Raw genomic sequence first — 14024 nt, forward strand, 5'->3', positions numbered from 1 at the left:
TCCGAGACTGATTCATGAGGACCTGTCTATGGAGTGCTATTACTAATGTCCCAGGACGTGTCCTTAGCAACGAGTCCAAGACGTGTCCTAAAGTGTAAATTTACCCCGTCAATGACAAACCCATGTTAATGTGACCGGTCCCTCCCATACGTCTTGACCAGAACTAGGACTGGTCCATACACACCAGGGACTAGTCCTGTACCGGTCCTGTGCTTGATCCATCTCCCGTAGGGAAGTTTCTCCAAAGAAGATTGTGCTCATTCCCTAACATAACTTTCACTTCCACGAAATTTTTAGTTCTTGGTACCTTTTTTTTTGTAATACAAATAATATTGAAGAAATTATTCAATTTTATAAATTTTTTAAATTTTACCTTTCGCCTGGACGGAGAATCAAACCGAGGACCATACAGTTTGTAAGCCAACACACTATACACTGGGCTACATAGCAGTTATAGTCACCAGTAGACAATTATCGTTATAACTTACATTTATATAGCATAGTTTGCAGCGCCCACGAGCCCATGCAAACATAACATTATTTAAAAGAAACATACATTTGTTGGCCACGTGGAGCAGTGGTTAGCATTTCTGCCTTGCATGCAAAGGGTCGTGGGTTCAATTCCTGCTCCGACCGAACCAATATTTGTTTTGTAATTTAGACATTTATACTATATTAAGTTTTTATAATGAAACTTCGAAACGTGGGTTATTAAAGATTTACAGTCAGAAACAGTGCTTGATATAAACGAAATGGCTTTTGAATAAAATATTATTTTTTTATTGCAAAAATAACAATTTTTTAACAAAAAACTGTTTTTGGTATAAAAGTTTGAAATTTTGGAAGAAAATCAAAAACTCTAACAAAAGAAGAGTATAAACATACATAAATAATTTTATAATGTACACATAAATTTATTTAGGCGTGAACCATTTTTTACTAGCATTTAACACCATTTTAAATGCCTTTAAAACTTATCGTGTTTTGTACTTAATTTAATTTTTACCTTTAAGGCCGTTAAAAAATGTGTGTCCATCAGAGAACTGCACGAGTTACAGAATTTTTCAATCAAACTCGTTCAGTAACTCGATTTATGTTGATGCTTTTGTTTGGTTCGATGAGCGAGAGTGAGCGATTTTGTATTGATCTCGATCGAACATTCAGTTTGAATCACTGGTTGCATTAATTTAGTAACAAGGGATGATAAAACCAAAGACAATAAACTTGAGAAAGATGGGAAATTGGCTACTGAGGAGATCAAACCATTTACCGTGTTAGTTTCATACTCGAACCAAACGCGTATACGACAAGTATTGACATAGCATTAAAATGCAAATAAAAAGAAATTAAGTGCACGAAATAAATTTCAATAGAGGGGAAAATGTAATTTTTTTGTTGTTGCTTAAAATTTAACATTGTTTCATAAAGAAAATTAAGTTTTTCATTTAGAAAATAAAAACGAAAAAAAAATAAAAAATTACAAACATGTATGGAACTAACATGGTAAATGCAACATTTGGTATGACGCAAGCCAATTTCCTATCTTTCTCAAGTTTATTGTCTTTGGATAAAACACGCTGTTTGGTATTGAATGAACGAGAGTGAACTTTTGTTTTCATTCGAGTTTGTTCGAGACATTTGATTATTCAACGCACATTCAAACTCGGTGCAAGTGCACTGAAAACAAACACGTGTTAGTTTTTCGGTTTTTGCTTCAAATGGAGGAAAATTCTGAAAGCGTAGCTGAAAATGTTGAAAATGGTAACTACACACTGTCTGGCAAACGCAAGGGTCGGAGTTTTGTGTGGAGCATTTTAGCCGATATTATTAAACCTAACGGTACAGTTTTATCTGGATTTGTATACTGCCGCACTTGTAAGAAAGTGTTGAAATACTAATCAAACATCGAATTTAACACGACATACCTGCTGCAAAATAATTAAACAGCCGCAGACCTTGAAACCGATCTCTGCTCAAGACAAAGCCGATGCTTTTGAAAAATGCATAAATTGGGTGACCCAAGACTGTCGACCATTTTCCGTAGTTGTTGGGGAAGGCTTTAAACATTTAGCGAAGTTTCTCATAAAGATTGGAGCGAATTGATGTGGAGGACTTGTTGCCCGATCCAACGGCAATTTCCCGAAATGTCCAAAGGTGCGCAAAAGAAAAAAGGCAGCAACTTAAGGAGGAAATTATCAGTGTTGTGAGCAGTGGTGGCGCATCAGCCACCATCGACATGTCGACGGACAATTATATTAAGCGAAATTTTTTATGCGTGACATTTCATTATCAAAAAGACAATAAGTTCATTGACTTGGTTTTAGAATGAAATCAATGGATTTTGAGCGATCAACATTCTAAGGAAGCTTAAATGTGTGTTTTAATGAATTCGGTGTCCCAAATATCGAAAAAGTAAAATTTGTTACTTTACAAAACAATGTTCGTCATTTGCATCCGCCACAGAACTCACGGATATATTGGAGTCCTGCAAAAAAATTGTGAAATGCTTCAAAAAGGCAAATTTGCAACATCTTCTACCAACATCCTTAAAAAGTCAATGCCATGCACGCTGAAAATCACATTACCAAATGTTAAGATCGATTATGGATAATTGGAGCGAAATTAACAATGTGTTGGCCAAAAATGAGGAAAGCCTACGATTATTGCATGTAAACATAGCAATAATAACAGCCCTAGTGGAAATCTGCGAAAATTTTGAAGTAGTTTTCCAAAAAAATTACAACTCTGTAGTTCCCCATTCTTGTGCTATGTACTTCCGTCCATTATAACAATTAAAAGTCTTTGCAAGCCTAATTCCCAAGATTTGTTAGCAATTTCAATTTCAAAACAAAATGTTATGAACTTCAATGAGGATATATGGATCCCCAATTTGAATTTATTGCATCAAGTGGTGTGTTTCTTATATCCTCCGGCAATAAATATGCAGCCAGACGGTTTGCATAGTATAAAGCAGTATTGCATTTCAAGAATTCGTGGTTATGCAGAAAGTTCAAATCCGAGCACTCTTTCGCCCTCTTCGATGACGAATTTTACTTTTGATTTGTGTAGTAGCACATATGTAGATGCAGTTAGCCAACAACCAAAATCTAATAAAAACAGCGACACTTTCTTTTTCGCAAATTTGCTGGAATTATCTTCAGTTTCAAAAATGGGAGCTAAACCTGAGGACGAGGTTGAAAAATATTGCAATGAACGTGTAGACATGTCCGAAAACTTTAATTTGATGGAGTGGTGGCAAAATAGTCAGATAAAATATCCATATTTGTCGAAACTCGCTTTTGAAATTCACTCAATACCAGCTAGCAGTGCAGTAGCAGAGAGATAATTTTCTCTAGCTGGCAACATCATTACAGAGAAAAGAAATAGGCTTGGACCATATGTATAAAAATGTTTATTTTTCACACTTGTGCCTAGTTAATTTAATGAAGTTCCTTATTATAGAATTAAGCCACAAAACTTAATGAAATAAAAGTTTTTTTGTTTTCTAAACCTGTGTTAACTTACTACAGCGAATGTAATTTATGTTGCTTGATTTTATTCAGGCTTGTTCATTTGCATTTTGATCAAATCAAACACAACAAACAGCAAAATCATACCAATCATATTCACTGAAATTGAGCGTCGCGTTGGGTATAATCATTCACAACCAAAGACAATAAACTTGAGGAAGATAGGAAATTGGCTTGCGTCATACCAAATGTTGCATTTACCATGTTAGTTCCATACATGTTTGTAATTTTTTTTATTTGTTTTTCGTTTTTATTTTTTAAATGAAAAACTTAATTTTCTTAATGAAACAATGTGCAATTTTGGGCAACAACAAAAAAATTATATTTTCCCCTTTATGGAAACTTATTTCGTGTACTTAATTTCTTTTTATTTGCATTTTAATGCTATGTCAATACTTGTCGTATACGCGTTTGGTTCGAGTATGAAACTAACACGGTAAATGGTTTGATCTCCTCAGTAGCCAATTTCCTATCTTCCTAGAGTTTATTGTCTTTGTTCACAACCTCCTAACCAAATCGAGTGTGAGATTTGTTCGATTGAAACAAAGTTCTTCAATCCAAAGACAATAAACTCTAGGAAGATAGGAAATTGGCTACTGAGGAGATCAAACCATTTACCGTGTTAGTTTCATACTCGAACTAAACGCGTATACGACAAGTATTGACATAGCATTAAAATGCAAATAAAAAGAAATTAAGTACACGAAATAAGTTTCCATAAAGGGGAAAATATAATTTTTTGTTGTTGCCCATAATTGCACATTGTTTCATTAAGAAAATTAAGTTTTTCATTTAAAAAATAAAAACGAAAAACAAATAAAAAAAATTACAAACATGTATGGAACTAACATGGTAAATGCAACATTTGGTATGACGCAAGCCAATTTCCTATCTTCCTCAAGTTTATTGTCTTTGCTTCAATCAATACATTTTTAACTCACAACATTTTTGTTGTAATTTGAACGGGTCGAACGAACTCGTTTTTTTATGCACATGAGTGATTGTATTCGTATTTTTAAAGAGATGATTGAGTAGGCTTGATCATAATCCGATCTCTGGTGTACATGAGTTTTGCGTCGATAGAATATTTTTTTTTGAAAATTGGTTCACAAATGTAGATTTTACAACGGAAATACCAAATGGGACATATATGTCCCATTCGTCGTCAAAGGGTTAAGAGTCATCTTGGCCCTCTATTGTTCTGCTTATTTATAAATTACCTTCCATCAGCCATTCAATTCGGTTATATTCTCATGTATGCTGACGATGTTAAAATTATAAAGATTATTCGGAATAGTGAGGACCAATCCTTACTCCAATCTGATCTGAATAGCATGTACAAATGGTGCTCATCAAATATGATGGAACTGAACATAAGGAAATGCAAGCATATCTCCTTTTATAGATGAAACTGTGTCGACACGAATTACTACTTGTTTGACACAATGCTTGAAAGTGTTGAATCCTTTAAGGATCTTGGAATACTTTTGGATCGCAGGCGAGATTTTAGATCTCACATTTCTATGACTGTGAATAACGCATATGGATCACTTGGATTTGTGAAGCGCTGGAGTAAGGAATTTTCTGACCCATTTGTTACTAGGAATTTATATACTTCACTTGTGCGTCCTATCCTGGATTATGGATCTATAATTTGGGACCCACAGTAACAAATTCATTGCAATCGTATTGAATATGCACAGAAGCAATTTTTACTGTTTTGTTTACGTCGGAATAGCTGCACCCAAAAAAAAAGTGAACCCACCATGGAAGAAACTGTAGGCTTATTTTAGAAAATTTTAACTAAAATAGTATTCTAATTGCAACATGTTATAAATAAGTTAATACTTTTTGTCAAACTCAAGAATTTTTTTTTAAATAATTAATTTTTTTCTGTTGTTTAAGAAAATTTCAAATGTTGAAAGAAAAAATTGGATTTAAAAATTGTTAAAATGTCTTTAGCGCTGTACGAAGTTCAAGACAGTTACAATCTTAGTAAAATTTACTCATTTGAGAGACTTATGAACTCAATTTAAGCAAACTTCTGCCATTTTAGGAAAATATGAACTATTTTATTTTGTAGTAAAATTGTGCACTATATTTTTATACAACTTTTTTTCTTATTTTTAGTTAACGTCATTAAAGTTAGCAAAAAATTATTCAAATAAGGAACATTTACTCATATTGTGCAAAATTTAACCAAAATGAACTAATCCTCATGAACTAAAATAAAGTTCAGTTGGCATTAGAGCCCCTTTTTTCTGGGTGCGGACACCTCAAACCTTGCTGTCTTACAAAGAAAGACAATCACTTATTAAATTACCTACACTGAAAAGTAGATGTACCATGCTGAATATCTGTGTTACGGTTGATGTAATTAACGGAAGATTTAAATCTGACTACCCGCAACTTTGTACTGCTTCACATAGAATACTTCCGAACGAACTTTGAAAACAACGATCCGCTTCGCCGACTTTGTATTGAATTCAATAAATTCTATAAATATCTCGATTTTTCAGAAAAGAAATATAATATAAAGAAACAGATAACATTATTACTAAATACATAAGATATTAACAAACCATATATATATATTGTAATATATTAGTGTTAGTCTATAAAGTTTACTCCATAGATGAAAATAAAAAAGGACGACGACACGTTTAACTTAAAATTAACAAAAAATTCATGAAATGATATCTACTAGAGGTGTGCGCGTGACTGAAATTTCACTTACACTCACGCACGATACGTGTGGTAGCCAATCCCACTCACGCACATTGACGAAATGAAAACCAGTACTTAATCTTTTATTTTCGTGAGCGTGATTTTGCAGAAATTTTATTCACGCATTGATTTTATTTCTCATGCACGCTCACGCACGACATATATTTTAGTGTCATTCACGACAGTTGCTTTGGATTTTGTTCACGACTCACGTTATTCACACGTGTCACGCGCACACCTCTATTATCTACACATTTTTGGGGAAAATTCGAAGATAACATTTAATTGCATGTGAACTAAAAATATTACATTGAGAAATGTTCTACCAACTATTATTAAGTATAGAAATTGTCAATATGGAATTGCTATCCGCTTTCAATTTCCTTTATTCTAATAATGTTTTGCGTACGTTAATTAAATAAACTAAAAAACTGGAAAAAATTATACACAAATTAGTAATAAATATTTACTAAATTCGTATTTCTCACAAAATAGTTCATTATTTCTTTAAATTGGCAAAATTTACTACAAATGCGTCAGTTATGAACTTCGTATGTCGCTAAAGGCATTCTTGCAATTTGAAATACAAGTTTTTCCTTCAAACTACAAAATTTTCTTTAACAAGTGCAAAAAATTAATTATGTCTAATAAATTTTCTTGAATTGGTTGAAAAATATTTACTTATTTTTGTGATATCGGCGAGATGCCAGCGTTTGTAATGCCATTTAGTTAAAATTTTCAACATTTTCTAAAACTAACCAAAAGTTTTCTTCCTGGTGGGTTCACTGTTTTTTCAGTGTAGCATCAACGCAGCTTTAAAACAATCATAGAACTCTCATCCACAAGTGAGATGAACATAAATCGTCCTTGATGCTATTCTCTGATGATGGCGTGGAGCACTTGGGCCCGCAAAGCTTTCCAGAACCTGGGAGTAGACGCCAGACATTGCATTCTCAATTTCCCCTTTTGTGCTTTGCTTAGCATAGAAGACGTATTTCTCTGCTACAAAGTTTGTCTCCTTGTCCAAAAGTCGATACACTTTTCAATAAAGTAATTTTGTCCTTATAATTAGGCGATTAGACTTAAAAATTAGTATATTAACAGATTTTTTTGTGGAATGAAGAAAAAATGTATAATTTTATTAATTTGCAAAACCGAATTGGTTCTAATCAAATGAATTTTCGACATTAAATTGTCCAAAATATAAATTTTTGCTTAATAGCGCACTTTCTAAGACTTTTCCAAAGGATGTTCTTGGGAAATGTATAAAAAATCGGCTAAAAAGCTAGTTATTTTTAGCTCACATAGAATATTCAGCCAAAGTTTTTGAAAGGCCCAGAAATGTCAGCAGCATTACTGAGAGGGTATAGGTTAGGTTTGGTGGTAGCCCGATGTACATATCAGGCTCACTTAGACTATGCAGGAATCGAACGCACGACCTTGTGTATGCAAGGCGGGCATGCTAACCATTGCACCATGGTGGCTCCCTGCTGAGAGGGTATAAATCCCCGCCAAAAAACTTTTTGGTATTCCGTCGGAAATCCCAAAATTGTTGTTTATTTATGAGTTCAAAAATTTTAGAAATTAACTAAAAATTATATTTTCAACTCGTTTCCATTACAGTAACAAAAGACGCCTTGAAATGCTACGCAACAACTGCAGTTCTTCTTTTCGTAAATCAATTCAGTGGAATTTTTGCCTTTGTCAATTACATGACAAGTATTTTTGAAAATTCTGGATCTACAATGGACCCTAATACATGCACTATAATTATGGGTGTATTGCAAATAGCAGGAACCTACGCAGCTACATTGCTTGTGGATATATTTGGACGTAAGGTTTTAATGCTGTGGTCGATTGGTGGAATGGCGGTGGGACTGACTGCCTTCGGGGCATACACATTCTATGCCCAAAGGATTGACTTGTCCAACTTCTCATCAATTCCGTTACTACTGATGGCATTCGTAGTTTTTCTTGGCAATATGGGATTGATAGCATTGACGTTGGTATTACTTGTCGAAATTTTTCCTGTAAAGGTAAGTGTAGTCTTTAGTAAACCAATCACAATGATTCAATCACAATATTACCTGATCCAATTAACTGAAATTGCTTCAATCATTTTGGACGTAACACTCAATTTTGTGATTGATACATTACTTATTGGGCGATTTTTGATGGATTCAATTAAGCTAGCACTTTCTTACGTTTTTTTTTTTTTTTTTTTTTTATAATACACATAAAGAATATTTCATTTAAATTGAGCTAATGAAAATTTTTCTTTGATATAATGAAACATTTTCATTAAGGCAGTGGAAACATTAATAGTGTGAAACGTTTCGTTGATTAACACAAAATTCGTTTTCATAACGGAATAAGTTCGAATGAATATTGTAATAATATCTACGAAAATTTTCGTTATATCACCAAATTTGTTTCATTGACTCAAATTTAATGCACTATGGGCCAAATGACAGGGTTTTGACGCATTAAATCAACGAACGCACGTTGAGCTCTGAAATTGTGTACATTGGGGACAAGAAAGAGTGGTAACAATTTTGGACCGATGAGCATTAGCAAAGCTAGACAACAGCCCCCCTATGAAAATTTATAGAGTGAATTTATAGACTGAACTTATAGGTTCAGTTATTGTTTTATTTCATAAAAATTAATAAAAATTTTATTTATCTAAAAGTAGTTCCACACTTTTCACACCAAAAAATTGGGAGTGTTCTAAAGGCACTGTTTAAGTTCAAATGCCGTTTTCTTAGCTTTTGTTAAATCATATAATCATTTTCAAGTGTAATCCCGCCGTTAGGATTTATCTATACCTTTTCTGCTTTTCGGTACGAAAATAAGGACATTTTCTAACTTTTCTTCTACGAAGGTAAATATTGTTTGACGAGCAATAATTTATTTAATAAAGCCCATTATTTTGGTTCAACTTCTAACCCAGTGACTTTTTATCTCTTTTACTTTTATGCCACGCATTCATTGGTCCATACAAGCCGAATAATTATTGGAAAGAATTAATTCGCTCTTTTTTATTTCTTCCTCGAAGGCAAAGGCTACGCCAATCAACAACAACAATCACGATCGACGATCACCATCCTCTACGAGGCATTTTCAATTTATATATACACATATATTTTTAAATTCAACAACCAAGGTATGTACTTTCAGTGATAATTAAAAAGTGAGCATATCCTTCGGTGTGAATATAAATGAAAACAAAAGTAAATACTCGCCTACGGTCGCTTTCAACAAAGATTATAAAGGGTGATTCTTTTGAGGTTAGGATTTTCATGCATTAGTATTTGACAGATCACGTGGGATTTCAGACATGGTGTCAAAGAGAAAGATGCTCAGTATGCTTTGACATTTCATCATGAATAGACTTACTAACGAGCAACGCTTGCAAATCATTGAATTTTATTACCAAAATCAGTGTTCGGTTCGAAATGTGTTTATCGACAAATTTTGTTCAGCGATGAGGCTTTTCTGGTTGAATGGCTACGTAAATAAGCAAAATTGCCGCATTTGGAGTGAAGAGCAACCAGAAGCCGTTCAAGAACTGCCCATGCATCCCGAAAAATGCACTGTTTGGTGTGGTTTGTACGCTGGTGGAATCATTGGACCGTATTTTTTCAAAGATGCTGTTGGACGCAACGTTACGGTGAATGGCGATCGCTATCGTTCGATGCTAACAAACTTTTTGTTGCCAAAAATGGAAGAACTGAACTTGGTTGACATGTGGTTTCAACAAGATGGCGCTACATGCCACACAGCTCGCGATTCTATGGCCATTTTGAGGGAAAACTTCGGAGAACAATTCATCTCAAGAAATGGACCGGTAAGTTGGCCACCAAGATCATGCGATTTGACGCCTTTAGACTATTTTTTGTGGGGCTACGTCAAGTCTAAAGTCTACAGAAATAAGCCAGCAACTATTCCAGCTTTGGAAGACAACATTTCCGAAGAAATTCGGGCTATTCCGGCCGAAATGCTCGAAAAAGTTGCCCAAAATTGGACTTTCCGAATGGACCACCTAAGACGCAGCCGCGGTCAACATTTAAATGAAATTATCTTCAAAAAGTAAATGTCATGGACCAATCTAACGTTTCAAATAAAGAACCGATGAGATTTTGCAAATTTTATGCGTTTTTTTTTTTTAAAAGTTATCAAGCTCTTAACAAATCACCCTTTAGATCTATAATCTTTGGATATACACACGTACGCACACAGGTGTCACATCCAACATACGTTCGAACTGCATACAGGTGGTTTATTAGCGTGGGTCGCTTTCGGCGCGAAATTATTAAAATAATTTTTTGCAAGTTCAGTTGGGAAAATTATTTATTGTTGATTCCTTCGGTAATCGGTCGTTGACTTTTATCGCACGTGTTACGTGATAGTGTACCCTACGGTCGGTCCATATAAACAATAAAATAACAGTATTTGATCTACATATATTATATTATTTTAATATTGATATATTTGAGTTTCCACGAAACTTTTTGATTTTTATATTATTGTTGTTGTTGGACCTTACCGTTTGGTAGTGTGCACATTTTTTGTCAAAATTCGTTTTATTATTCAACATAGTTCCCTTCAAGAGCGATACAACGATTATAACGACCTTCCAATTTTTTGATACCATTTTGGTAGTACTCCTTCGGTTTTGCTTCAAAATAAGCCTTAGTTTCGGCGATCACATCTTTATTGCAGACAATTTTTTCCCTGCGAGCATCCTTTTGAGGTCTGAGAACAAGAAAAAGTCGCTGGGGGCCAGATCTGGAGAATACGGTTGGTGGGGAAGCAATTCGAAGCCCACTTCATGAATTTTTGCCATCGTTCTCAATGACTTGTGGCACGGTGCGTTGTCTTGGTGGAACAACACTTTTTTCTTCTTCATATGGGGCCGTTTTGCCGCGATTTCTACCTTCAAACGCTCCAATAACGCCATATAATAGTCACTGTTGATGGTTTCTCAAGATAATCGATAAAAATTATTCCACGCGCATCCAAAAAAACAGAGTCTTTCCTCAGGAATGTAGTGATGGAGCCATGTTTCTTCCATTGTCACATATCGACGGAAAAACTCGGGTGTATTACGAGTTAACAAACATTTTGCACAGAGCTTCCGCATATCCAAATATTGATGAATGATATGACCAACACGTTCCTTTGATATCTTTAAGGCCTCTGCTATCTCGATCAACTTCATTTTACGGTCATTCAAAATCATTTTGTGGATTTTTTTGATGTTTTCGTCGGTAACCAAGTCTTTGCATACCAATCAATTATTGTTGATTTCCCTGAGAGATTTGGCAACACTGTTACTGAACAGACGTATATGTTTGTGCGAGAATTTTTACCAAAGTTTATTTGATTTTTATACACAACAAACATCTTATCAGGCATCCTATTTGCATATAACTGCATCTAAGATGCCTGGTACTTTGCTCCATGGCATGGATTTTGATGTCACAGAGGTTGAGGCTTCAACTTCTCAGCATCATTAACCGGCCGTGACTAATGGCAAAGCTGAAACAAAATCAACATTTAACACCAATGACCGCAAACGCCAGCGGCTTGAAAGTGCATTGTCACCAATAAACATTTCAATTCCCGATCTTTCAGAGAGATTGGCAAACCACAACCCCTCTGACCAGAATAGATTTGGCATACTAGGTGTTCTGGCAGATATTGACATTGGCCGCGGTGAGCCAGAAAAGAATCATCAAACCCATCAGAGTACGGAGAACAAAAACAACACTAAAATAAAATGGCGTCCCCAATTTTTCTTTATAATGTTAATATCGCCACTTTGGCTGATAAACTGAAAGCCACAATACCCACTTTTTCATTTAAAGCAAAGACAATAAACTCTAGGAAGATAGGAAATTGGCTACTGAGGAGATCAAACCATTTACCGTGTTAGTTTCATACTCGAACCAAACGCGTATACGACAAGTATTGACATAGCATTAAAATGCAAATAAAAAGAAATTAAGTACACGAAATAAGTTTCCATAAAGGGGAAAATATAATTTTTTTGTTGTTGCCCAAAATTGCACATTGTTTCATTAAGAAAATTAAGTTTTTCATTTAAAAAATAAAAACGAAAAACAAATAAAAAAAATTACAAACATGTATGGAACTAACATGGTAAATGCAACATTTGGTATGACGCAAGCCAATTTCCTATCTTCCTCAAGTTTATTGTCTTTGATTTAAAAACATAAACAAAAATAAAAGTAAAATATATTTTTCTGACCCAGCCGTCCACACATCCATGATGTCAATTTTACGAGAGAAGAAGATACACTCCCACTCTTTCACAGCGAGGGAACTTAAACAAACATCAGTTGTCCTAAGGGGATTGTTTGCCAGTACTACCATTGATGATATAAAATCAGAGCTGTCTTTGAAGGCACCAAACACAATTGCATAAGTCACAAAATTCAAGACCCCTAGCTCAATCACAAAAAATTTCGACACCGGCCTATTTTTGGTATCGCTGCTTCCTGGAAAGGACATCTCACATCTTTCCAATATCCGAGGTCTTTTAAATGAAGTTGTAAATTGGGAAGTCCCAAAGAAAAAGGAATCTGATATACAATGCCGTAGGTGCCAATGGTGGGGCCATATTTCGAAAAACTGCAATTCCCCTTACAGGTGCGTAAAATGTAATCGTGACCATGAGCCAGGTCAGTGCCCCCGTACCAGAGAGGACAAGTCGGAACCATTCTGCAATAACTGTGGTGAAGCAGATCACCCTGCAAATTGGAGAGGCTGTCCTACTTATAAAAGTATGTTGCTATCCGTAAGCAACGAATTAACAAATCTTTAGCAGAAAAGGCCATTGCCACAAACAGAGTAAATCGTGCCATATCTTCTTCTTTAGTGTCTCCTGGGCGAACCTTTGCAAAAATTTTCCAACAACAACAACCCACTAAACAACATACATCAAAAAGCATCATTGATGAATTCATGAACTTAGCTAGTTACTTCATGGAACCCGAGGAGCTTACATTGGAACAAGAAATAAGTATATTTTTATCAAATTACAAAAACATGTCAAAGTCTGATGCAAGAATTGAATTCAAGCGTCTTTTTAATAAAATTAAGCATAACAATAATGATCCATAGATCCATTAAATTAATATCATTTAACGTAAGATCCCTTAATGATGCTAGTCGACAATTGGACCTGGCAAATTTGCTGTTCCATAACAAAATAGACATTGGCTTCATCCAGGAATGTCACCTGCGAAGTAATAGGAAAGTTAAAATCAATGGATATCAAATAGTCACCGATAACTCATCAGTCGGTACTGCAGTGGTCGTTAAAAATTATATTAAGTTTAATAGAGTCTACCTCAATAATATTGGAATGAATACTTGCCTTATTCAAATTGACTTTATGACAGATGGTATCCGGAAGCGATATCTCTTTGGTTCTGTTTATATCCCGTGTAACCATCCTTCGCAAACATTGGAATCGGATCTTGAAAAACTGCTGCAATTTTGTAAGACTTTTGATGCCTTTGTCCTAGGGGGTGACTTAAACGCCAAAAATACATCATGGGGCGACTCCATCGAAAATTCAAATGGCAGAACACTTTACTCTTGGCTTGGCAACAACTTACTTGATATCACACGCATTTGTGATACTACGCCATCTTACCCTAATGGCTGCTCATTTCTTGATCATTTTCTTGTCAGCTCTCAGCTCACAGACGCTGCCAACCAAAACTACCAAAT

At 34.8% G+C, this 14024-nt stretch overlaps 1 protein-coding gene across 1 annotated transcript in view; it reads left to right on the forward strand.

Annotated features, from left to right (window-relative positions):
- The window catches only part of LOC142225850 (facilitated trehalose transporter Tret1-like), a 331321-nt gene that overhangs the window by 201691 nt on the left and 115606 nt on the right, over positions 1-14024 (forward strand). Inside the window, exon 5 of the mRNA XM_075295671.1 lies at positions 7881-8293. Within this exon, the coding sequence (XP_075151786.1) occupies positions 7881-8293 (413 nt within the window). The remainder of the gene's footprint in view (positions 1-7880; positions 8294-14024) is intronic.

Source organism: Haematobia irritans, chromosome 2 (assembly GCF_050003625.1).
Source record: "Haematobia irritans isolate KBUSLIRL chromosome 2, ASM5000362v1, whole genome shotgun sequence".
Taxonomy (NCBI): Eukaryota; Metazoa; Arthropoda; class Insecta; order Diptera; family Muscidae; genus Haematobia; species Haematobia irritans.